This window comes from Eucyclogobius newberryi, unplaced genomic scaffold (genome assembly GCF_026437365.1).
Source record: "Eucyclogobius newberryi isolate DKJ021-1_F unplaced genomic scaffold, fEucNew1.0.hap1 SCAF_7, whole genome shotgun sequence".
NCBI lineage: Eukaryota > Metazoa > Chordata > Actinopteri > Gobiiformes > Gobiidae > Eucyclogobius > Eucyclogobius newberryi.
Window position 1 is genome coordinate 10,435,172 of NW_027316389.1, and position 26,576 is coordinate 10,461,747.

Consider the following 26,576-nt stretch of genomic DNA (forward strand, 5'->3'; position numbering starts at 1 on the left):
AAGAGGAGGGGGCGCTAACGCGTCCCAATTGTCCTTTTATTACGCCTACTGCTGAATCTGTGACGCTGTCACATCTTCTCCCCTTTGTTTTACCATCAAAAAGCAATTTTATTTTGAATTCTTGGCAAAATGTGCGGCTTTGCCGCACAGACACCGTGACTCTTTGAATGAAAATGTGGATAACTTTTGATGGTCTTGAAGATGAGTCTCACCAAATTTCAGGTTAATAGGGCTGACGCCCTGGGAGGAGTTTGTGAAAGTCTAGAGTGTAAACATGTTCTGGCGATTTCCCCATTGGAATAACATGAAAGGTTTCGGTCATCGTTACGGCAACGCCATAACAATTATGACATGAGTCATTGACTTTTTTGATGGGGATGCTAAAATTGAGTTGTGTGTCAAATTTCATATAATTTCGCAAAACTAAACATTTAACCTCCATATAAAATCTGTAGGGGGCGCTGTGGCGCCAAATGAATTTATTTTACTTCAAGTAGGTTTAGGGCAAAGAGTTTAACAACTGATTCTAATTTGACGCAATTCGGACTTTATCTGCGCAAACGGCAGAAATTTTAAATATGGGAGATTTCTGAAATTCTAGCTACAGTTTGCGGCTTCGCCGCACAGAGACCGTGAGAGGTATCAATGTAATTTGGATAACTTTTGATGTCCCACTCCTCAGTAGCATTTTCACCAAATTTCAGCTTTTTAGGGCCAACGCCCTGGGAGGAGTTCGTAAAAGTACGACGTTTGGAAAAACTCCGAAGTCATGTTTAGCCATTTTTGAAGCAATATGGCCGACATTTGGTTGGGCGGACGGCGTTGCCGTAATAATATTTTTTACTTCTCTTGTCACCATCTACCTCTGCGCCAAATTTCATGATTCTACGATCAGATTTTTTTTGGGTCATTTCCCATCTCTCAATGCATTTTTGGTACATTTGGGGGCGCTGACGCGCCAATTTTTTTAATTTTAGAAAAGGGAAATAGCCAGAATGTAGAGAGGCACGATTTTTAGAGGCGTGCAAATTTTTGTGACTTTTCGTCAATGTTCACTGGGTGAAAAATAGGGGGGTTGGTCCCGAGAAGAAGAAGAAGAAGAAGAAAGAAAGAAAGAATAATATTCCGATGCGAAAACAATGTTTCCCATTTTTCAAATATCATAAACTATACATTTTCGGAAAGCGCTCGCGCTTTCCTACCTCATGGTGTGGGTCCCTGGTCACTGACGGGTACTTTCGATAATTTTGAGTGGGCTCCGCCCACTTTGTGTTTTTGGCCCTCTATACAGTAATAATGTTCAATTTTTGCCTTACATGCTTATATGCACGGAACATGCAAGAGATGGGGAACGTATTCGTGAGCTACTTAGCGCAAATGAGTGCTTTATATGGGGATGACGACCGCGAGTCATCCCAATGTAAAGTGCTCGTTTAGTGCGAACTTTTGCACGGGCTTCGCCCGTTTACAACGGTAATGTTCCATTTTCCTACAACTAATTAGTATGCACGGGGCGTGCATGAGTGGAGGAGTGCGTTAGTGGGTGTTTGGAAGTGGGCGAGCGCTTCGCGCTCGATTTAGTGCGCACTACGTGCGCACTTTCGCAGCCGTGCTTCGCACGGCCTTACGAGATTAATAGGCCTCTCGCCAGCTTGTGGCGCTCGGGCCTAATAATATTTTTAGCAAAAACAATATAGCCGTTTCCACTATAACAACAAATTATACATCATTTGAAAGCTCTAAGCCTTCCCGATGCCGCCATGGGGTGGAATCATCATTACGAGCGCTTACGCGCTCGTCACTCCCTATTCCATCTGGATGCCCCGCCCACTCCCCATAGACTTCCATTGATTTGAGCAGATACAAGCATGGCCCATGCCTGCGGCATGGATTCTCGCGTACGGGACGATGCCAGGAGGGTTTTTGGAGGAATGCAGCGCTTCGCGCTGCTGTTGTCAACAATTAGTGAATGGGCTACGCCCATTCACTAATTGTTGACTATTTCTGTCATAGCAGGAGTAAGTATGCATGATCCATGCCTTCGGCATGGGCTAGTTCACTGTACTTGCCAGGGGCGACGGGGTACCAAACATGCGGGCTGCGCCCGCATGTTTGGTCAGACAGTTGCAACGCTGCCTTCGGCAGCGTTGCGGGAGCAATAGGCCCTCCGCCCTGCTGGGGCTCGGGCCTAATAATAAAAATAATAATATTTTTAGCAAAAACAATATAGCCGTTTTTTCTATAACAACAAATTATACATCATTTGAAAGCTCTAAGCCTTCCCCATGCCGCCATGGGGTGGAATCATCATTACGAGCGCTTACGCGCTCGTCACTCCCTATTTCGTCGGGATGCCCCGCCCACTCCCCATAGACTTCCATTGATTTGAGCAGAAATAAGCATGGCCCATGCCTGCGGCATGGATTCTCGCGTACGGGACGATGCCAGGAGGGTTTTTGGAGGAATGCAGCGCTTCGCGCTGCTGTTGTCAACAATTTGTGAATGGGCTACGCCCATTCACAAATTGTTGACTATTTCTGTCATAGCAGGAGTAAGTATGCATGATCCATGCCTTCGGCATGGGCTAGTTCACTGTACTTGCCAGGGGCGACGGGGCACCAAACATGCGGGCTGCGCCCGCATGTTTGGTCAGACAGTTGCAACGCTGCCTTCGGCAGCGTTGCGGGAGCAATAGGCCCTCCGCCCTGCTGGGGCTCGGGCCTAAATATGGGCGTTATTCAAATGTCTTTGCTGAGTCTGGCTTGTGGATGGATACTGCAGCATAACTGATAATATTTATGTTGCAGCGTGAAATGGGGAGAGTGAGAGGGTAGAGACATTAGTCAAACTGTCATGGCAAAGAGGCTTTTCTGGTGCTGGGTTCTCCACTTGCTTGTTTCTATGGAGATGATTTTGTTTTGGCACGAATTTCCCACATTAGGAGTTATGTGTTTTTTCAAGGTTTTTGATCAATAAAATAAAATAAATACAAGAAATACAAGAAAGATCCAGACAAAGTAATAATATTTCCATGGAGATAAGCATGTTAGTGGACCCACCAGAAAAGCTACACAGTGCACCTTTAATTGTAAGTTTCAGGGCTTCATTTCTGTCCATGTACTATACAGTTCATCCTGTTGCAAGGTCTTTTTCCCCATTCACCTGACGTAAAGTTGTTAATCACTATGGCAACGATTCATTTCATTTTTTCACTCTGAAACCTATGGAAAGACAGTTCTGAAAAACCCTTTTGTTTAGGGCAGCACAATATTGGAAATGACTGCAACATGCGATATGACTGAAGTACTGCAATTTTCAACTGTACTTTTTGACACCGATGATTTAAGTTATATTTAAACTAATATATTAATTGGCCTTAAAGTATTAGTCAAGTTCTGTCACAATAAAAAGAGAGACTAAACCCAGACTAATCAACCTTTTCAAAAACAGTACATCACCTTGCTGCGTTATCGACACATTATGCATACCTATCCACTAGTTATGCTGGAGGCCCTTCCTGGTGCCTTCACTCCCTCCTTCTCTGTTTCCTGTTGGGTCTGGAGGTTGTTTCTGGCATCGGCAGTGTGCGCACGTCACCAGGGCAGGTGTTACTTTAAGGGCCGAGAAATGGGCAGTCAGTCCCAGAAGAGTGCACAAGAGGAGAGTGAGGTCGCCCTCGGAATGCTCCTTCTCACCGCTTGTTTTCCGGACATCCACAAAGCCAAAAGAAGTATGTTTTCAATGCATTGGACAGCCGGCATTCACCCCTCACTGTATCTCCCTTTGGTCAAAGACATATCTGCCCCCCACAGACCAGCAGCGCGTCAATGCACTTTAATTTACTGGTGATACAGCCAAATTAAAACTCGGAAATGGAAAATGAAATGACGAGTGCTGTACCGTCTCGATAAGTCCTCTTGTCGTATCTTGCTGCAATAACCAAATTTGTTTTTTTATCTGACTTTTGACTCTAACAATGTCCAGAGCTCTTTGGAGATTTACTCGTACCAGATAAATGCGCCGGCCCTGAAATTATCTTTGCCGTTTCAGAACTGCGAACGACTGTGAATCAACAAAAGCCTGTTTCCAAAAATGATTGTCTCTGAAGGGGGGGGGGGGGGGGGGGGGGGGGGGGCTTGGGAGTCCATATCACAGCTTTGATAATCTGAATGAATCGTGCGCTTCAAAGGAATATAATGCCAGCAAACACTTGTCACTTTTGTCTATTTTTATGCATGGCATTTCGGTTGTGCGGACAAAGCACTAATCAATCACGGGCCTTGTGTTGGTGTGTTGGAACAGGGCACAAAATAAAAAAGCCACATCCTCTATTAAACAAACATGAAAGCGCAGTGGAAGGGTGTTCGTGTTGGTGGAAGTTGTTGGCTCCACTCACAGTCTGGAGCTGGCGTTCATTCAAAGCTGCTGTATTTAAAGTCACCACTATGAGACCTTATGGCTCTGGGGAGATACAGATTAGCTGCAAAGAGACTGGGAGAGATTTAGAGAATGGTGTGCACTAAATGGTCTGCAGTTGGAGAATAGCACATTACAAAGCATATACTTAAATGTAATACAGTTCCATCCTTACTTATAATCTAAGACTAAAATGGTGACTCCTGACATTTATTTTGGCAAAACTTTCCATCAGAAATCATGTATGTAGGTTATCGATGGGTTTTAGTGGCTGTATTTTCCCTCTAATGCAGTTCTGTTAAACCAACTATGTATTCTCAAAACTAACGCTAACCATAGTCTGAGGGTGAAGAACCATTTTGAAATATTAGCACGTTACCATTGTACATAACAATTCAAAAGTAAATATTTACTCAAAATGGCACCACTAAATAGAAAGCAGAAATCCAAAGATATCCCAAATATGTGCTGTATTTGCCTGTCTATACAAAGTTACCACAGAAAAAAGTCAAACGCTCTTGCTATTCATAGGACCCTGACACATTCACTGTGACATAGTTTCAAGTTTCTGCAATATTAAAATATGTATTTCCATCCAGCGTTGCATTACTTTTTCACCTGTTGATCTTGTATTGATGTTTGGAGAGAGTGTCCACTGCACAAAGCCGTCTCCAGCTCGTCCCAAACACGCTCACTGGGTATCAGATCTGTAGTATATTAGTTTCTGCTTCTCCTTAGATGTTTTCTCTGCTCGATTCAAATGATGTTCTCCTTCTCAAACACACTGAAATCTTTTCCATGATGGATTTGTCTCTCCACGTGGTTGTTTCAGAAATGAGAAGAGAATAGTGTTGCAGCTGAAAGACCATCACCCATGTTATCCAGTAGGAGGAGAGGAGCTTTAGTTTACCGTTGTTTAGTTGAATCCAGGGTGGCTACTACAGGCAGTGTAGATCGGATATACATATATAAGTATAATATATGTATTCGGACCATCCCTCATAAAAAGTGATAAGAAATGCAGTTGCTACTTCATTGTGAATCTTCCCATATTTCAATTTCAATATTTTCCACCATCTTAAAGTCATAGTAGGGCATTTTGATGAATGAATTAATATTGTGTAGTGTCATTACTATCAGTTTTTATATTCAAATCATTATCGACTCCCAGGAAACAGCCATTGATTTGTTTTTAAAAGTTATGTTCTGAGGCTAAATGTATGTGCACCATCTCATCCTGAGTAAACACAAACAAACGCAGTGTAGTAACAAATATTTTTCTCACTCACTGAACATCCCGAGAATCTTAACGACTGAGCAGTATGTTAATTACACTTGTCTCTTAACGTAATGATAATGCATGTGACGGATGTGCACAGATTAGCATGTATTAGTGCTGGCTGCTTTGTGAGATGTTTTCCTCAGGCGTGCTGAGGGTTTGAACGTATCGGGCTGAAGCAGATCCATGGCCTGTTAGCATGGATACAGTGAGAGCTCTGTGCCTGCGTGTCCTGCGTGCACGGCTGCCAACTGCTATTACACAGGAACACGTACTTATGAGGCGTTCAAGTGCCATGATAGGATTAGATAGCACAGCACAGCAAAGTACACCTTAGTGGTACAAAAAAGGCTGTTACTGTTGACATTAGAGTTGGCTATAGTTCTTTAGCTTGAAAAATTGGCAGCAAAATTGACAGTACAAGGCTTTTGTTCATTAAATGGCAAAACATGTGCCTCTTTAAGCAGAACCAATGAACTTTGGTGATAGAGCTTCCCCTACAGGTTTCTCAGGCAAGTTTTCTGTGGATCGACGTCAGCTTTAAATGTCCCAAAATGCATATTTAACCATCACAGGGGCTCACAACAAGGTTTAAAACGGTAACAATTTTACTTACTTAAAATAAAATTAATTGACTAGCAACCCCTGTTGGAAAAGAGAGGGACGCCACAGCTACCTGCACCGCTCCTGAGGGCCGTAAACAACATGTGAGCAGTTGGTTGTCTCCGGGGAGCTGCGGCAGGTGTGTGGGTCCCCAGGGGCCTCACTAACATTGCTCTCAGTGTCTGCTCAGAGCAGCAGCAAATCAAACGCACCTCTGCCCTACTGTGTCAAGCTGCAGCTGCTGGATGTGCTGTGCCTCATAAACAACAGCCTGCTCCTCCAAACCTCTCAGTCCAGGTTTATATGCTGAAGGATGTAATGGAAAACATGTCCTGCTCTGTGGGCATTTACAAGCTATCGCTGGGTTTCACTACTGTCAATGTGCACAGGTTTGTTATTATTCATTTAATTTATCTTCTGGAGATGTATAAAAAGTTAATGTTACCAGGAGGAACAAATGGCGTTCACATTTTAGAATCTGCAAACCTCCTTCAAATGTTTGAAAGAAACTGTCCAGGACTGACAAGTTTAGACACACATTCTGGTACTGATAGAAGCATTTTATCCCATTCACTTTGATGAGGAAACTAAATAAAAACTAATTTAGCACACAACAAATGGTTGTTATTTTTACATTTGGAAATAAGGAATCACTAACTGAAGCTGACTTTCAGTTCTATTTAGTAAAGTTTACTATTTTATATTAGACTTGGTGCTTAGTGAAACAAAAATGTCACATCGCCACATTGAAAATGCAATGGAGCTCGTATATGGAGGGTTACCTGCCTTAGGATACACTCAAGGCACTGGAACAAACACTGGCACAAACACTGGAACAAACACTTGAACAACACTGGCACAAACACTGGAACAAACACTGGCACAAACACTGGCACAAACACTGGAGCAAACAATGGAACAAACACTGGAACAAACACTGGAACAAACAATGGAACAAACACTGGCACAAACACTGGAGCAAACAATGGAACAAACACTGGAACAAACACTAGAACAAACACTGGAACAAACACTAGAACAAACACTGGAACAAACACTGGAACAAACACTGGAACAAACACTAGAACAAACACTGGAACAAACACTGGAACAAACAATGGAACAAACACTGGAACAAACAATGGAACAAACACTGGCACAAACACTGGAGCAAACAATGGAACAAACACTGGAACAAACAATGGAACAAACACTGGCACAAACACTGGAGCAAACAATGGAACAAACACTGGAACAAACACTAGAAAAAACACTGGAACAAACACTAGAACAAACACTGGAACAAACAATGGAACAAACACTGGAACAAACACTAGAACAAACACTGGAACAAACACTGGAACAAACAATGGAACAAACACTGGAACAAACACTGAAACAAACACTGGCACAAACACTGGAACAAACACTGGAACAAACAATGGAACAAACACTGGAACAAACAATGGAACAAACAATGGAACAAACAATGGAACAAACACTGGCACAAACACTGGAACAAACAATGGAACAAACACTGGAACAAACAATGGAACAAACACTGGAACAAACACTGGAACAAACACTGGAACAAACAATGGAACAAACAATGGAACAAACACTGGAACAAACACTGGAACAAACACTGGCACAAACAATGGAACAAACAATGGAACAAACAATGGAACAAACACTGGCACAAACACTGGAACAAACAATGGAACAAACAATGGAACAAACACTGGAACAAATAATGGAACAAACAATAGAGAAAACAATGGAACAAACACTGCAACAAACAATGGAACAAACAATGGAACAAACACTGGAACAAACACTAGAACAAACACTGGAACAAACACTGGAACAAACAATGGAACAAACACTGGAACAAACAATGGAACAAACAATGGAACAAACACTGGAACAAACAATGGAACAAACAATGGAACAAACAATGGAACAAACACTAGAACAAACACTGGAACAAACACTGGAACAAACAATGGAACAAACACTGGAACAAACACTAGAACAAACACTGGAACAAACACTGGCACAAACACTGGCACAAACAATGGAACAAACACTGGAACAAACAATGGAACAAACACTGGAACAAACACTGGAACAAACACTGGCACAAACACTGGAACAAACACTGGAACAAACAATGGAACAAACACTGGAACAAACAATGGAACAAACAATGGCACAAACACTGGCACAAACAATGGAACAAACAATGGAACAAACACTGGAACAAACACTGGAACAAACACTGGAACAAACACTGGAACAAACAATGGAACAAACACTGGCACAAACAATTGAACAAACAATGGAACAAACAATGGAACAAACACTGGAACAAACACTAGAACAAACACTGGAACAAACAATGGAACAAACACTGGCACAAACAATGGAACAAACAATGGAACAAACAATGGAACAAACACTGGAACAAACACTAGAACAAACACTGGAACAAACAATGGAACAAACACTGGCACAAACAATGGAACAAACACTGGAACAAACACTGGAACAAACAATGGAAAAAACACTGGAACAAACAGTAGAACAAACACTGGAACAAACAATGGAACAAACAATGGAACAAACACTGGAAAAAACACTGGAAAAACACTGGACAAACAATGGAACAAACACTGGAACAAACACTGGAGCAAACAATGGAACAAACACACTGGAACAAACAATGGAACAAACAATGGAACAAACACACTGGAACAAACAATGGAACAAACACTGGAACAAACAATGGAACAAACACTGGAACAAACAATGGAACAAACACTGGAACAAACAATGGAACAAACAATGGAACAAACACTGGAACAAACAATGGAACAAACACTGGAACAAACAATGGAACAAACAATAGAGCAAACAATGGAACAAACACTGGAACAAACAATGGAACAAACAATAGAGAAAACAATGGAACAAACACTGGAACAAACAATGGAACAAACAATGGAACAAACACTGGAACAAACAATGGAACAAACACTGGAACAAACAATGGAACAAACAATGGAACAAACAATGGAACAAACACTAGAACAAACACTGGAACAAACACTGGAACAAACAATGGAACAAACACTGGAACAAACACTAGAACAAACACTGGCACAAACACTGGCACAAACAATGGAACAAACACTGGAACAAACAATGGAACAAACAATGGAACAAACACTGGCACAAACACTGGAACAAACAATGGAACAAACACTGGAACAAACAATGGAACAAACAATGGAACAAACACTGGAACAAACACTAGAACAAACACTGGCACAAACACTGGAAAAAACACTGGAAAAACACTGGACAAACAATGGAACAAACACTGGAAAAAACACTGGAACAAACACTGGAACAAACAATGGAACAAACACTGGAACAAACACTGGAACAAACAATGGAACAAACACTGGAAAAAAAAAACACTGGACAAACAATGGAACAAACACTGGAACAAACACTGAAACAAACACTGGAACAAACAATGGAACAAACACTGGAACAAACAATGGAACAAACACTGGAACAAACACTGGAACAAACACTGGAACAAACACTAGAACAAACACTGGAACAAACAATGGAACAAACACTGGAAAAAAACACTGGAAAAACACTGGACAAACAATGGAACAAACACTAGAACAAACACTGGAACAAACAATGGAACAAACAATGGAACAAACAATGGAACAAACACATTGGAACAAACACTGGAACAAACACTGGAACAAACAATGAAACAAACAATGGAACAAACACATTGGAACAAACAATGGAACAAACACTGGAACAAACAATGAAACAAACAAAGGAACAAACACTGGAACAAACACTGGAACAAACAATGGAACAAACACATTGGAACAAATACTGGAACAAACAATGAAACAAACAAAGGAACAAACATTGGAACAAACAATGGAACAAACACTGGAACAAACACTGGAACAAACAATGGAACAAACACTGGCACAAACACTGGCACAAACAATGGAACAAACACTGGAACAAACAATGGAACAAACACTGGCACAAACACTGGAAAAAACACTGGAAAAACACTGGACAAACAATGGAACAAACACTGGAAAAAACACTGGAACAAACACTGGAACAAACAATGGAACAAACACTGGAACAAACACTGGAACAAACAATGGAACAAACACTGGAAAAAAAAACACTGGAACAAACACTGGAACAAACACTGAAACAAACACTGGAACAAACAATGGAACAAACACTGGAACAAACAATGGAACAAACAATGGAACAAACACTGGAACAAACACTGGAACAAACAATGGAGCAAACAATGGAACAAACACTGGAACAAACAATGGAACAAACACTGGAACAAACACTAGAACAAACACTGGAACAAACAATGGAACAAACACTGGAAAAAAACACTGGAAAAACACTGGACAAACAATGGAACAAACAATGGAACAAACAATGGAACAAACACATTGGAACAAACACTGGAACAAACACTGGAACAAACAATGAAACAAACAATGGAACAAACACATTGGAACAAACAATGGAACAAACACTGGAACAAACAATGAAACAAACAAAGGAACAAACACTGGAACAAACACTGGAACAAACAATGGAACAAACACATTGGAACAAACAATGGAACAAATACTGGAACAAACAATGAAACAAACAAAGGAACAAACATTGGAACAAACAATGGAACAAACACTGGAACAAACACTGGAACAAACAATGAAACAAACAGTCTATGAGAATTGGCCGAACATTATAGAACAAATCCATCAGACAGAGATTTAATAAATCTGGCCTGATAAAACCTAAAGATGTTTATTCAACTTTGATATTTTACTCATGATCTGTTCGGTATTTTAAATTTATAATAAATGATTTCATGTTTTGTCTCGTCTTGTTGGGATTGCATCTCGCTGCATTTCAAATATTACTGTATTTTATGTGCACATCCTGCACATTGATGCTTAAGTTAGTGTAAACATTTAATTGCAAGTTGAATACTATGGAGTATGGAGGATTAGTTCTGTTTGTCAATCTGTGGTGTGAGACTATGGAATCATTTGAAAGAGAACCTTAAGCACTGCACCAAAGTTCACTGTTCTTACACGGCTATGGAATGTTCCAAATACTATCAGGAAATATGTGAAAACACTCAGAGCTTTGCAATGTGACCTGACTTTGACCTTCCTTATGGAGATTGTTATCTGAAAGCACATACATGTAAACACTGTATTCAAAGAGCTTACATAAGATTGCACTTCTACCCACTCCTTCTCCAACAATAGTTCCTAATTCCTAATTTTTTATTAATGGTTCCACGTTTGAAATAAATTCAACCAAAACCAACAATTACCGTAGTTGTTTCTCAGGCTGTTATGTGAATGTGAGTGTGGTTTTTTGACAAGAACACAATAGAGACGTATCGTTCATAAAGTCGTCTCACCTCCTCTCCATCAGCGCCTCTATTCTTTCTTCTCGCTCTCTCATTTTTCTCCATTACTCTGTGCGAGCGTGAACAGGCTGTTGTTCTGTGTCAGTCCACTTTACAGCCGCTGCAGCTACGCTCTCAATGTCGGGTCTTAGCCGCTGGGCCTTTAAAGTTAGAGGACATGAGATTGTTACATACTCACAATGCTTATCCAGGCTTTGGGGGAAATGCACAGTCAAATTACTTTCCTCTTCTGACTGACTAACTATATGTAACATGTGTCTGTGAAATAATACAGTATAGTATAATACAGTTTTAACACTCCCCATATCCCGCTGTTTCTCAAACTGTGCTCACTGGGAATCATTGATGGTACACGGGATTTTGTGGTGGTCACCTTTTCTTAAAAAAGGTCCCATTTTAGTTAGAATATAGGTTCTGGCCCTGCTTTAAACAGAGAGACTATTGGTTTGAATCTAGTTCTATCATGATGTCTATTTTTACCTGGTTTTGTTGGGTCATGTTTTGTTCCTGTGTTTACTTGAAAAGCCAGGTACATTATTGTAAGTGGTAGTAATGTCCAAATAATCTACTTTTAATCAAATTGAGATGCGTGTGTTTAAAGTCATACTTTATAAGCTTGGGGCTTTCTGTAAAGAATATGATGTTTGGACTATTTTTGGTGCTGAGTAAGAAATATTTCAATATAATATTGTGATCAATAATAGGGCGGCAACAATTAATGACTAGTCGACTATAAAAAAATATTTGAATCATATTTTGAGCAGCATAATTGTTATTTTGAATATAAAGACATACTTTTTTATAACAAAAACAGTTGCGTTATTAAATGTTAAAAATACACAATTTATTTTGATCAATAAAACACGTCAGTCACCATATTTCCACTCTTATTTGGTTGATAATATATTTTAAAAAGTTTTAATATGCAATAGAAATAACAGTTTGTCAAGTCGACTAATTGAAAAAATAAAGATAATTATTAGATGCTGCTCTACTCGATAATATACATGTTTTAAAAAAAAAATATGATAAAATGTTTTGCCATGGCCCAGCAATATCTTAATAAGCCAGTTTTGAACTAAGTTGAGTTGAGTTGAGCACCTCTCGTATGTGCTCGTGTCTCCTCACCAGCCGCCATGATGGATGCAGGGTCACATGGCACTATATGAGGCCTTTAAATAACTCATGACCAGTGGAAGAGGTGCAGCTCAGATCAGTCATGCAGAGTCCAACCTCCACCACATGTTCATATAAGACATCTTCTATCATTGTCCTCCTCTGCCATTCACTGAAGGAGCCGTCTCCATGGAGAGGTCTTTAGTGGTGGGAGTGTGCTCAAGGTCTGACTCAAGGTTAAGCTGATTTATGACGCAAAGTCTTATGTTACCCCTGTCCCCATTGCGGTAACAGGCTCCTTTTACCCGCTGATTGGTCCGAATGACATGAATGTGGCCACGAGCTTCCAGTTTCCTTTTACCTGAAACTGGCATACAATATAATTACACACAGTTAGAAGTCTTTGTTCAATGTGACACTGTTAGAACATTTAAATAACAGAAATGACATCACAGTTGGAAAACAAATCATTTTGAGGTGTTAGTTGGAGCTTGAAACTGTAAAATAGTGTAAATTGCTCAAAATGTCCTACAATGTCAAACTTTATTTTTTAAAAAGTAGTTAAAAAGAATAAATAAAAGACTATTTATTTTACAGGATACTGTACAAAAGACTTACACAATTTAAAAATGCACTGCATTGTCTCCATGGATAATATTGCTTTGTTTGTGTGTTAAACATATTTACTGCTGGTGCTGCTGTTGATTCCATCTGTGACAATACAAAATGTATTAAATGCAAAATAGAGAGGCCTAAGTTTAATGACATACTGTGGAACATTCCAGACAAAAACAATCTCCATGGAGACAGTGTTCCTTTGAATTTTGTATATTTTTGTATGCTGTAAAATGTATTTATTTGATTTATTTTTTGTTCGGAAAGTTGACATCGTGAGGCAGACTCACCACCTGAAAAGTGTCATAGTGCAGCTTTAACCTCTGTGACTCATAGACGTTTATATTTGGGTTTCAAGTCAAATGCCTTCTGTAATGGCCTATTTGTATACTCATTCTAATTAAAGGGAAAGTTTGTATTGAAATATATTCTTAACTTACTTTAGGAGCCAAAAATAATGCCTAATGTGAAGCACACAGTTCAGATTGCCATAGCAACCGTATGTTTGATGCGAACATCTTGACATTCACTGCATCCTTTGGCATGCATTATTTACATTTGCACCAGTTACATTGGTGTTTGCCATTCATCTTTAACACATGTTAAGTAATGTCTCTTACAGTAGAAGCAATATTACAATTATAACAACGGAATTATCAATTATCAATCAGTAATTATCACATTTATAAAGTAGGGATTTTCTTTAACTGTTGCTTCGTTCAGCAGCAGCAACAACATCGCACTGAAGCTGGGGACACTCTGGACACATGTTTGAACCCGGGACAAATTCCCCTCTCGTTCTATTGACCTGATATTCAGAGGAATGACTCCTTATTGGTCACTACGCCGCGAATTTCTGAAAGTTCCGATTTTTCATCTCTGGCGTCTGAAACGTTCCATGTAAACTCCACACCTTTGACATCGTGGTCTGAATGCTCCATTTCAAGTCATTTCAAGTCTTACACAAACTTATTTTATTTAGTCTGATTGGATGAGTCATCAAAGACACAAAACCACTGCGTGAACTTTCTACAGAACTCCAGAATGTTACTGATGCTGAACGACCACAGTGAAAATATTAATACATTGAAAACACTGCACATCGGGTCTAGTTTCCAGAACTAGACCAGAACTTGTTTTTTGTTTTAGTGAATGAGCTATTTACTGCTGTTTTCTTTTTCCCTCTGTATGTATATGTGTATGTATATGTATGCATGTATGTATCTATGTGAGTGTATTTATATGTATATATACTGTATGTATGTAGGTAGATATATAATACCTTGGGCTTTCGTGTGTGTGTGTGTATGTGTGTGTGAGGTAGGTGTGCGTGTGTTTAGGGGTGTGTGTGTGTGTGTGTGTGTGTGTATGTGTGTGTGTGTGTGTGTGTGTGTATGTGTGTGTGAGGTAGGTGTGCGTGTGTTTAGGGGTGTGTGTGTGTGTGTGTGTGTATGTGTGTGTGTGTGTGTGTGTATGTGTGTGTGAGGTAGGTGTGCGTGTGTTTAGGGGTGTGTGTGTGTGTGTGTGTGTATGTGTGTGTGTGTGTGTGTATGTGTGTGTGAGGTAGGTGTGCGTGTGTTTAGGGGTGTGTGTGTGTGTGTGTGTGTGTGTGTGTGTATGTGTGTGTGTGTGTGTGTGTGTGTATATGTGTGTGTGAGGTAGGTGTGCGTGTGTTTAGGGGTGTGTGTGTGTGTGTCTGTGTATGTGTGTGTGAGGTAGGTGTGCGTGTGTTTAGGGGTGTGTGTGTGTGTGTGTGTGTGTGTGTGTGTGTGTATATGTGTGTGTGAGGTAGGTGTGCGTGTGTTTAGGGGTGTGTGTGTGTGTGTCTGTGTATGTGTGTGTGAGGTAGGTGTGCGTGTGTTTAGGGGTGTGTGTGTGTGTGCGTGAGGTAGGTGTGCGTGTGTTTATGGGTGTGTGTGTGTGAGGTAGGTGTGTGTGTGTTTAGGGGTGTGTGTGTGTGTGTGTGTGTGTGTGTGTGTGCGTGTGTGTGTGTGTGTGTGGGGGGGGGGATCTTGATAAACTAAACTAACCTAAACCTGCCACTTTTTATTAATGAAGTCATTTAAAGTATCCCGTTGTGTGGCAGGGTTTGACAGAATGTGTGCTAAAAGTCCTAAAAGTTTTGCAATATTTAGGTGAATTAACTTTTTTCTGACACCTCTAGATTCGTAGTAGAAGCACAAGTAGTCATTTTATTAGTATTTAAAGCTGATTATTTTGACTTTTGAGCTTCCTGTTTGTCGCGCCATTTTGAGTCCTTCTCATTTTTCATCACTCTGAAACCCATAGATACAGACATCGTATCTTGATCATTATTGACCTATCGAACATTTTTGTCCACACAAATAAATGGTATTGTATTCTAGTGCGTGTAGTTTGGATGGTGGCGTTGATGCAGACGTACACTTTTCATTGACAGTAACATTTCAGCGCGTGTCTTTGCTGTCGGTAAAACACTGTGTGACCTCGATATGCGACAGAACTTAATTGCTTTGTAACAGACCGTGAAATGTGATGCTTTTTGTGTCCTACAACACATTCATAATTCAGCATTAGAAGCTTTTTCTTGTCTGACAGCAAAACAAAAAGATCCTCCTGGTCCCACATCTGTCGTCTCGGAACAATGAGAAGAGTGTCGATAAGAAAAGTGAACACCTAGAGTTTGAATCCTGAACTAAAACTCGCCGTGCTGCGTTTTGGTAGAGGCAATTAATAGTTTGTGTGATATCATTCGTTTTCTTACGCTGAAACTGTCAAAATAAGGCATTTAGTTTGTCTTTTTTTTATTTCGAACATGCTTTGTCATAGGTATCAAGTTAAAACAAATGAAGAAAATAACTTTCTCAGGGTGTTTCTCCCGCTCAGACTTTTGGCACCTAAAGCAAACCATTATCACATTATCACTTCCTTGATATTTAAATCAATGAATTTATGAGTTAGTGAAAGCAGAAACTTATTTAGTCCCGCCCCTTATTCCTCATTGTTGAAAATCCAATCGCCGTGACTCAGTTTCTAATAGTTTGCCTAATAGCGATGTCAAAAATATATTTTTTTAATTCTGGTACTAATCAATAATACAACTATTGAAACAAAATACTCATTTGAGCTACTATCAATACTGAACAAATTTCACACAAACACAAACAGAAATGTTCTTTTGTGTTGTCAGAACTCACTTCATAAATGTGATAACCTGGACAATCATAAGTATTTAAAATAATAGAACTTATCCATGTGAATAACCTATAAAATTAAGTTGTTTAGGTTGTTCACATGGATAAGGGGTTTTAGTGTGTTTGTTTTCTTAAAGTATTTGAAGTAAAAAAATATTTGAAATACTAAAATACTGAAAAACACCCTCACACCCCCACACCTTTTTTAGACATTATGTTGACAATATGTTCATCTTTGTCCACTCGTGATTGAATGTTTTTCTCAGACATTTCATTTACATTTACCATCTGTAATAATAAGTTTATAATTTTATAGTTCATAAGGGCATTATTAGTATAATTTTGCATTGATTCTGAAGAAGTGAGAGCGAGTGCTTTCTGAACGTGCAGCTCATTCCCATCTGTTCCATCATCACGGCAAAACGGATTACAAATGGAATATGGCGCCTGACCAAACTGACTATTCACATTATACAGCCTCCATTTTCGAGTTGTTTTGGGTTGTAAAAATGTTTATTGGTTGCAGTCTTGGCCGAGCTCAAACTGTGGGACAAACACAGAGAAACTATGACAACAAAGTGCAATATTTGTTCAGGCGGATTAAAGTTTCAGGGCCATTGCTCTGTTTCGGTTTTGGAGGTGAAGGACAATGCGAGCTGGAAAAATGATGATGCTGCTTTACTTTCTTGTCTCCTCGAGGTAAATAATTAGGTCTACAGGCATATGAAAAGAAATACATTCTGTGTCTGTGCATTTGGGACTATTTTTGTTTTAAATAAGCTTCGAGAAGGATTCTAGAAGTGACTCATCTATATGTCATCTTATGTGAAGTATAAGTACCATGGTGGTTGCAAATGGCAGTAGCAAAAACTAGTAGTAATAGTTATAGTACAGATAAGAGCAGAAACAGTAGTATAGTAGTATAGCAGTATAGCAGTATAGTAGTATAGCAGTATAGCAGTATAGTAGTATAGCAGTATAGCAGTATAGTAGTATAGCAGTATAGTAGTATAGTAGTATAGCAGTATAGTAGTATAGTAGTATAGCAGTATAGCAGTATAGCAGTATAGCAGTATAGTAGTATAGCTGTATAGCAGTATAGTAGTATAGCAGTATAGTAGTATAGTAGTATAGCAGTATAGCAGTATAGTAGTATAGCAGTATAGTAGTATAGTAGTATAGCAGTATAGCAGTATAGTAGTATAGCAGTATAGCAGTATAGTAGTATAGCAGTATAGTAGTATAGTAGTATAGCAGTATAGCAGTATAGCAGTATAGCAGTATAGCAGTATAGCAGTATAGCTGTATAGCTGTATAGCAGTATAGTAGTATAGTAGTATAGTAGTATAGTAGTATAGCAGTATAGCAGTATAGCAGTATAGCTGTATAGCAGTATAGCAGTATAGCAGTATAGCAGTATAGCAGTATAGCAGTATAGCAGTATAGCAGTATAGCAGTATAGCAGTATAGCAGTATAGCTGTATAGCAGTATAGCAGTATAGTAGTATAGCAGTATAGCTGTATAGCAGTATAGCAGTATAGTAGTATAGCAGTATAGCAGTATAGTAGTATAGCAGTATAGCAGTATAGCAGTATAGCAGTATAGCTGTATAGCAGTATAGTAGTATAGTAGTATAGCAGTATAGCAGTATAGCAGTATAGCAGTATAGCAGTATAGCTGTATAGCAGTATAGCAGTATAGCAGTATAGCAGTATAGCAGTATAGCAGTATAGCAGTATAGCTGTATAGCAGTATAGTAGTATAGCAGTATAGCAGTATAGCAGTATAGCAGTATAGCAGTATAGCAGTATAGCAGTATAGTAGTATAGCAGTATAGTAGTATAGTAGTATAGCAGTATAGTAGAATACCAGTATAGTAGTATAGCAGTATAGTAGTATAGCAGTATAGCAGTATAGCAGTATAGCAGTATAGCAGTATAGTAGTATAGTAGTATAGCAGTATAGCAGTATAGTAGTATAGCAGTATAGTAGTATAGCAGTATAGTAGTATAGCAGTATAGCAGTATAGTAGTATAGTAGAATACCAGTATAGTAGTATAGTAGTATAGCAGTATAGTAGTATAGCAGTATAGCAGTATAGTAGTATAGCAGTATAGCAGTATAGTAGTATAGTAGAATACCAGTATAGTAGTATAGCAGTATAGCAGTATAGTAGTATAGCAGTATAGCAGTATAGTAGTATAGTAGTATAGTAGTATAGCAGTATAGTAGTATAGCAGTATAGCAGTATAGTAGTATAGCAGTATAGCAGTATAGTAGTATAGTAGTATAGCAGTATAGCAGTATAGCAGTATAGCAGTATAGTAGTATAGTAGTATAGCAGTATAGTAGTATAGCAGTATAGTAGTATAGCAGTATAGTAGTATAGTAGTATAGTAGAAGCGGTACAGCACAAGTATAGCTATTACTGTGTATTCTCAATGTTGAAGTGTGAATGGTACAAATAGAGTGTAATTGTGAAAAGTATATTTCTAATGGCTGTAGTAGACGAAGTACAAGAAATACTTGTAACTTAAAATCATACACACACAAAAACATGTTTGCACACATTTGAATAACTCTACTTTTAATTTGTCGTTTTTCAGATTTTGGAATCTTCACTTTCTTTCTTTTATTTTTTGTTGTATAATCTCACGTTGAGCTGGTAATTGCTAAAACAACAGGACGCCCATTTCAAACGCCCATTTTTCAGAGAAAAGGGTGTGTAACAAATGGACCATCACGCTCTGGCTGGAGGAGGATGTTGTTAAGAGGGTCTAAAGTCAGGGCAAGAAGAGGAGGAGCTGCTCCGAGGGATGGACAGAGCAGAGAGAGCAAATGAATATCAATGAGTGATAATCCATATGAAGAGTTAAAGGAGACATATTATGCTTTTTTCAGGTACTTTTTATTGAACTATAATATAAAAAGATCATCGTTTTGCATTTTTCTCATTCTAAACTGCATTATTACTTTAAAAAAAAACATTGAATAATAGAAACAGGTCCATTGACTTCATGTTCAAACCTGCAGAACCGAAGCCCCCCCCAGTTTTCCCTGTCACAAGCAGCGGATTGTCATTTATGTGTGTTTCATTGTTGAAAAGTGGCTACGAGACATTCCAGAACACTGCATGTTTCACTCTGAGTTTTCATTTTACAAATAATCACAGCTAAGTGCAGGGATGTGGGCGGGGATAGGGGGGAGGTGAAAACAGGACTTTGAAGTGGTGAGGAAACACACTGATGTAACAAGTTCAAAAGCACATTAAAGTTGATTTATCATAATATTTCTACAGTTTAGTTTATATTTGTATCAGTGACAATCTTTGTTGTTGGTATTTGTTCATTTTGTTTTGATTTATTTTTTCAATATGTCGTTGCAACGGTTTCAAAATGTCATCAAAATGTTTTATTAACTTGGTTTGTAAAGTTTCAAAAACAACAAGTCTTATGCTCATTACTTACAATATAGCTGAAGCTTTCAAACATTCAATATCAATCATCTTCGTGATTCCTAGGATTTTCCCTAATTTATTATTATTATTATTTTTAAATAACCTACACTTTGGTTTAGATCAACATCAAATAATTAACTAGAAATATGATGTAATATCAGTACGTCAGCATGACTTTTCCCTGCCTTATTTTAAAATGTGTTCTAACATGTCAAAAAACAAATCATAATTAAATATATTTTGAATTCTGCAATGTCTTGACTTCTTTTCTCCATTGTCTCAAAGTTTGAGCTGTAATTACATATTCTCAATATGATCTTCAGACTTCATGCATAACACGTATTATTTAACAGTATAATTTAACCATTGAGATCCCGGTCTCTTCATCCAGGGGAGGCAGCAGGTCAGCAGCATTAAAGGCCCAGACAAAGTGTCATAAGCTGATGTTTCTACTACTTTATACTTCATTTAATAACTCAGTGGAAAACGCTCTATTGAAAGCCAAGTTAACTTTCCTTGAGAGATTGTAATCCCTCAGGTGGTACAAAACTGTAAACAATTCAGTGTATTTTTATGAACGCCTTCTGCTGGAGAATAAATATCCTTGAGGCGGTCCCAGGAGAAATCTCCCCCGTTTGAAAGAACCATCACTTTGGCGTGTGGGCCACTGCAGTGACACCCCCTGGACACACGGGCCCAGAGTCTATCAAATACAGGCCAACGACATTTCACAGACACAAAGTCATTTCATATGATTGAGACGATGGAAAAGCTGCGCTGATAATCGTACCTACATATCAAACTCAAACACAATCCTGCCATTACAAGAAAAATGAAAACTCTAGTGAAAGCTTTTGCTGTTTTCTGTATTTTTGTGCTGTTTTTATATCAAATCAACCCCTACAATATTGGACAGAGAATGCGTAAGTAAGTGGGTAAACACAACTTAATCAATCTAACAAGAACCTACCTTACCTACCTGAGATTTATTGGACACTTAAGTCATGAATTTGATCAAATTACCATCATATCTAAAAAATCTCATCTGCATTTTTTGCAGTTGAGACTTTACTTTTACTTCAAAAGCATTTGTTCTTTCTACTGTTTTGTAGAGTTTCAGCACATTCATGGTGACAGCCTTTCTAAAGGTTTCCAGTTCAAGTCCGAGCTTTGAGCAAAATTATATATATCCTGAGGGAATGTTATAGATACAGTACTGTTGAACAAAGATCAGCATAATTCTTTATTCAAGAAATTACAATCTTACATGCTATTAGATTTACAAGTAGAACAAGTCGATTTTTGTACCTGCTTTTTTTACTTTTACTGATTTGCTCCTGTATCTGTACTTTGACTCAGACAAAAGTAACACAATTGAGTACTTCCTCCACCGCTGATTATACACCCTGAGTGTCCATATAAAACAATAGAATGCAATCGCTCGCTCCATACATCTGCGTCTGTGAGAATGAAGCTAAACACTAAGTGCCGCAGAGGGAGCGTGTAGGTCACACGTGATGAACGATTGCCAAGGGAACAGAGACCCAAGCCTGTTACATGGATCACGCATAGAGAAACCGAGCGGGGAGTTGTGTTTCACTTAACCGGAATGGATGGAGCAGAAACAGAGAGGTAGAGGGACAGAGGATGAGGGATGAGTGGGAGGAAGTCCGAGGGAGCGGGACAGAGGATGAGTGATGAGGAGGTGGAAAGAAGGAAGAAACGGACAGGAAATATACGAGGCGCAGGGACGAGAACGGTGAAGAGCAAAGGAGCTGATGAGAGACAAGGCTGAGAATGAAAACGACAAATAATGTGCACTTTTTATCAGTGTGGCCTCGCGATGGGGTTGGGTTTTATCATTATGTGTTGTAATGGAAAGAGGCGGCCAAAAAAAACCCAACAATGTCGAATTTGTTGAATGACAAAGTGAATCACTCAAAATGTTGATGCCTCCACACCTTGGTACACTGAAAATTAGGTTGTGTATAACATCAAAATGCTTGATTTTTTTAGTCATTTTTGTCATTTGACCAACTTAGGAGGAAGCCGGAGGGCCAACAAAAATTGTCTGAGGGCTGCATTTGGCACCCGGGCCGTAGTTTGGACATCTTGTAAATGTCACGGTTGAGCTTCGTGTATTGCACAAAGCATGAATGTTCTGTGAAACAAGATAAATATCACCTTTTTTCTTTTTGATCAGCTTTTTTGATAGACTATATTCAAAGTTTGCATACAGTATCTGCAAAACAACAACTGTAATCATTGATATTACTATTAAAATACAAACAGGATTAGTCAAAGCTCAGAGCTGTGTGTGGCTTCCAGAATATTTTATGTATGGTTCAGAATATTTTCACTCTTTAGCTGTCCAACAACACCCTCTTTTGATCGAGCAATATTTCCTTTAAATGTATGTTATGATTCCTTAAACTGCTGCAAATGCTACATCCAGATTGCCACAGCGAACCCTCACGTTGTCTCTTCTCGTAAAAGCCCTTTCATTTCTTGATAAATATGTATTATGCATATTACGCACATCAGCACAACTTTTACAAGATGTCAGATGTATAATACATGCTGGTAAAGAGAGGAAAGACAATTAATTCCAAAGGTCTTGAGGCACTTTGGCCCTGACTCAAGTGTACGTCGCTTTGTCACGACTTGCAATGGAGCCGATGGCAGTAAGAAAGAGGATAAAGGATACACAGTGAAAGTTATTGTTTATCCGCTCATGTATCTTTAAGCAGCAATGCAGTCGCTTCCTGTCCATGGGTTTCAGAGCACTGTTGTCATAGCAATTAACAATTCAAAACCCAATATTCTATTTTTTAAATAGGCAAAAGTTAGGTGTGCATTTTTGGTATTTTCACTGCTCATAACATCTCAAAATACAGCGGCAGGATACTATATTTTATAATACAAACATAATTATAGGTTTAGTGTTTATAATTCAAAGTGACCTAAGTCAAGGAAAATTTTGCTTATTTTGTGGCTGTGCAAATGACGTCTCAACATTCTGAATTTTTGCAGCAAAAATGCACAAGAGTCAATGATGAGTAATGTCTCCTGTAGGAGCTCAAAATACCACTAAAAAGCTGCATTAGTCTGATAACAAATACAAATATCTACACCTAGCTAAATATCTAGTTTGTATCTGACTAAGAGAGATCTAAGAGAAGAAAATCAAGTAAACAGTTGTAGAAAAACAGATAAACAACAGGAACACTGCAGCAAATTTCCCCATTTGTGGACAAATAAAGGCTATCTTATCTGATATAGTTTGGGATCACACAAGGTTGAACTGGATCTTGATCTTTCTTTCCTTAAATAGGGAAAATAAATGTTGTTGATGTGTTCTTAAACTCCAACTGGTATTAGCAAACAAGCTTAGCTCTGCAGGCAACTGAAAAAGGTTATTTTGGTTAAGTTAATTTAAGCAAAACAAAAGCTCCCAGGACAAAAATGAGGCCAAAAAAGCAAAGAAACACATTTGTGCTGCCCATCATTCTGTCACTCAGTCAGTGCATAACCTCAATTATTTAATGATTACATAGTCGTTCAATCCATGCACATTTTTAATTCATCAATCAGTGCAGTTCTGCTCAAAACTTACCACTACAGTGTACACCATGGTCCCCGCTAAAATTCTCATGTAACCCGTAATGCAGGGAGTAGTTTAGGACCCAGCCGCGCATGCAACTTGACAGATCAGCACAGTAGATGTACAACTTGACACCACTTATGCCGTTCATCATGGCGTCGCTCTGCCAGATTCATCCTCAAAGCCCTCCTTAATGAAATCAGTGATTGATTATGCCACTGTTTTATCTATCAGTCCAGCTCCAGTAGTTCCCACGCACCCAGTGACTCATGATTTATTAATTACCAAAGGTGATTATCTGACCCATGTTTTTGTCCTTTCCCGGTCATTTGTCAAACCTCCTCTCCTTTCATCTGTAACCGCCCTTAACCAACAGTCTTTCCTCTTCTCTTCCCCAGGGCGAGTGCTCCACCAAGTGCCAGAACATGTTCATCATCGAGACGGTGTGTGTGGCCTGGTTCTCCCTGGAGTTCATGCTGCGCTTCATCCAGGCTGAGAGCAAACTGGACTTCCTGCGCGGGCCCCTGAACATCATCGACGCCATGGCCATCCTGCCGTACTACGTCTCCCTGGTGGTGGCGGAGGACGAGCCCGGCTCAGAGCACGACAAGCCCGGAGGAAGAGGATACCTGGATAAGTTGGGACTGGTGCTACGGATCCTGCGAGCGCTGCGGATCTTGTACGTGATGAGGTTAGCGCGCCACTCGCTGGGCTTGCAGACTCTGGGGCTAACGGTCCGGCGGAGCACGCGGGAGTTCGGCTTGCTGCTGCTGTTCCTCTGCGTGGCGGTCACGCTCTTCTCGCCGCTGGTGCACTTGGCCGAGAGCGAGCTCACCGGGACGCATGACTTTAGCAGCATTCCGGCCTCCTACTGGTGGGCTATCATCTCGATGACGACGGTGGGGTACGGCGACATGGTGCCCAGGTCCATCCCGGGGCAAGTGGTGGCCCTCAGCAGCATCCTGAGCGGGATCCTCATCATGGCCTTCCCCGCTACCTCCATCTTCCACATGTTCTCGCGCTCTTACCAGGAACTCAAGATGGAGCACAAGAGACTGTTCAAGGAGGAGTGCGAGGCCGCCTCCGCCGCCGCCGCTGCCGCCGAGGGGCTGCCGGGAGGGGACCAGGGCTTCTGCCGAGGGGGTCGAGAAGGGGGGATGGAGGACTCGGCTCCCACTGGACTACACCTGGAGAAGGACGGCCTGCACTCGCTGGAGTCCCTGGGCCTGCTGGGGAAAGGAAACAATAACCACACTCTGCCACCAGCAGCCTTCTGAGCTCCACTGACTGATTCAATCCTTAACTTCCAATACACTATTGCCCCTTTCATTTGTGCAGAGGAGGCCTGCAGGAGAAGCACAAATGTTTCCTAATGAGGTTAGGCACGTTTTGAGTTTCACCTGGAGCACATGCCATATCCAGTAAGAGGTGATTCAATCAAAACAGATTTATGTTAATAAGTAATTCATTTACGTTATACTCATGAAATATGGATTAGACTTCTCGTGAAAGGAGTCTTTTCTCAGTTTGCATCTTATTTCAGTTTTCAGACCAGATTTCAATTTGTTGCCAGAAGGAGTGGGTTGACAAAAATGTCTATTTTGATATTTTTTGGGAAGTACTAAGATAACAACAATATCATGTCAATCCAACATGACTTTAAATTGATAAGTTGAGGTTTATTTATCAGACAAATGTGAAACGCCTGTAAAATGAATCACAAAAGTCCAGAAATATCACTATTTACCCTTTTTTTAACTAGCTCTTTTTGCTGCATTTTTTTTAAACTATAGACAATATACTCAATATTTAAAGTTTGCACATCTTCAACACAACATTATTATTTTATCTACATTTTGATATACTCCATTGCCCACCTCTAGTTGTCAGGCATAACTGTGCATATGTGAAAGGGGCTTAAGTGTTACATGCATCGATTTATTTATGAAGCCATCCATTTGCAGCAGCAGCAATGAGGAGATTAAACCTTCCTGTAGATTTTGACCCACTGACTTCACAGGATGAATTACTCCTGAAATAAATCCCTTTAAAAATTGGATTTCCTCATACCAACAGTGACTGCGTCCATGCACATGCAATATCCAACCCAAAGTTTCTTTTCCTTCACTGTGACAATGACAATGCGTTTAATACTGCAACCTTTTTATTTGTGTTGATCTTGATATGTTGCCTATAGGATGATTTTAATATACTCGCTACTTTCTTGCCATGACCTCAAGAAGTGCTCCTCATAGGTTTTTTGAGAAGATTTAAGCCATTTTTCTTATAAAAAATATAATATAATAGTTTTAACATATATTCATCTTTCTCTAAGTATATGTTTGTATGCTTGTTGGATTCCGTGCAATGAACTTAAACTCGGCAAAGGGTGAAAAGAAAATAGTTTTATATTTGAGACAAAAGAGGATGTAGAGTGTCTGTGCTGCAGTATGAGGGTGAGTGAATGAGACAAAATAAGCGCTAACAACCGTGAAATGTACTTTGCAACGCTCCAAATAAAAGCTCCCATAGTAATCTGAGCAAAATCCATTTTCTGAGTTGAGATTTTTTATTTTAATTACTACTATTATATTTTTGTACTTGTTCTAAAGGACGGCGGCGTAATCCTCTCGACTGGCTCGCGATGCTCAGTCAGGAAACAGCTGTAAGTATTGTTTCCATGACATCATCTGCCACGTGCACAGCCACAACACCACATTCAAGCAAATTACATTTTTAGAACAATTTGAATGATGTTTGCCTTTGCCTTTTCCAG

At 39.5% G+C, this 26,576-nt stretch overlaps 1 protein-coding gene across 2 annotated transcripts in view; it reads left to right on the forward strand.

Annotated features, from left to right (window-relative positions):
- kcng4a (potassium voltage-gated channel, subfamily G, member 4a) overlaps nucleotides 1–26,350 on the forward strand; it is a 62,299-nt gene extending 35,949 nt beyond the window's left edge. For both annotated transcript variants that reach the window (XM_072434747.1, XM_072434748.1), the window contains exon 4: nucleotides 24,199–26,350. In XM_072434747.1, coding sequence (XP_072290848.1) covers nucleotides 24,199–25,077 — 879 coding nt within the window. In that variant the 3' untranslated portion in view covers nucleotides 25,078–26,350. The remainder of the gene's footprint in view (nucleotides 1–24,198) is intronic.
- Nucleotides 26,351–26,576: the final 226 nt, after the last annotated feature.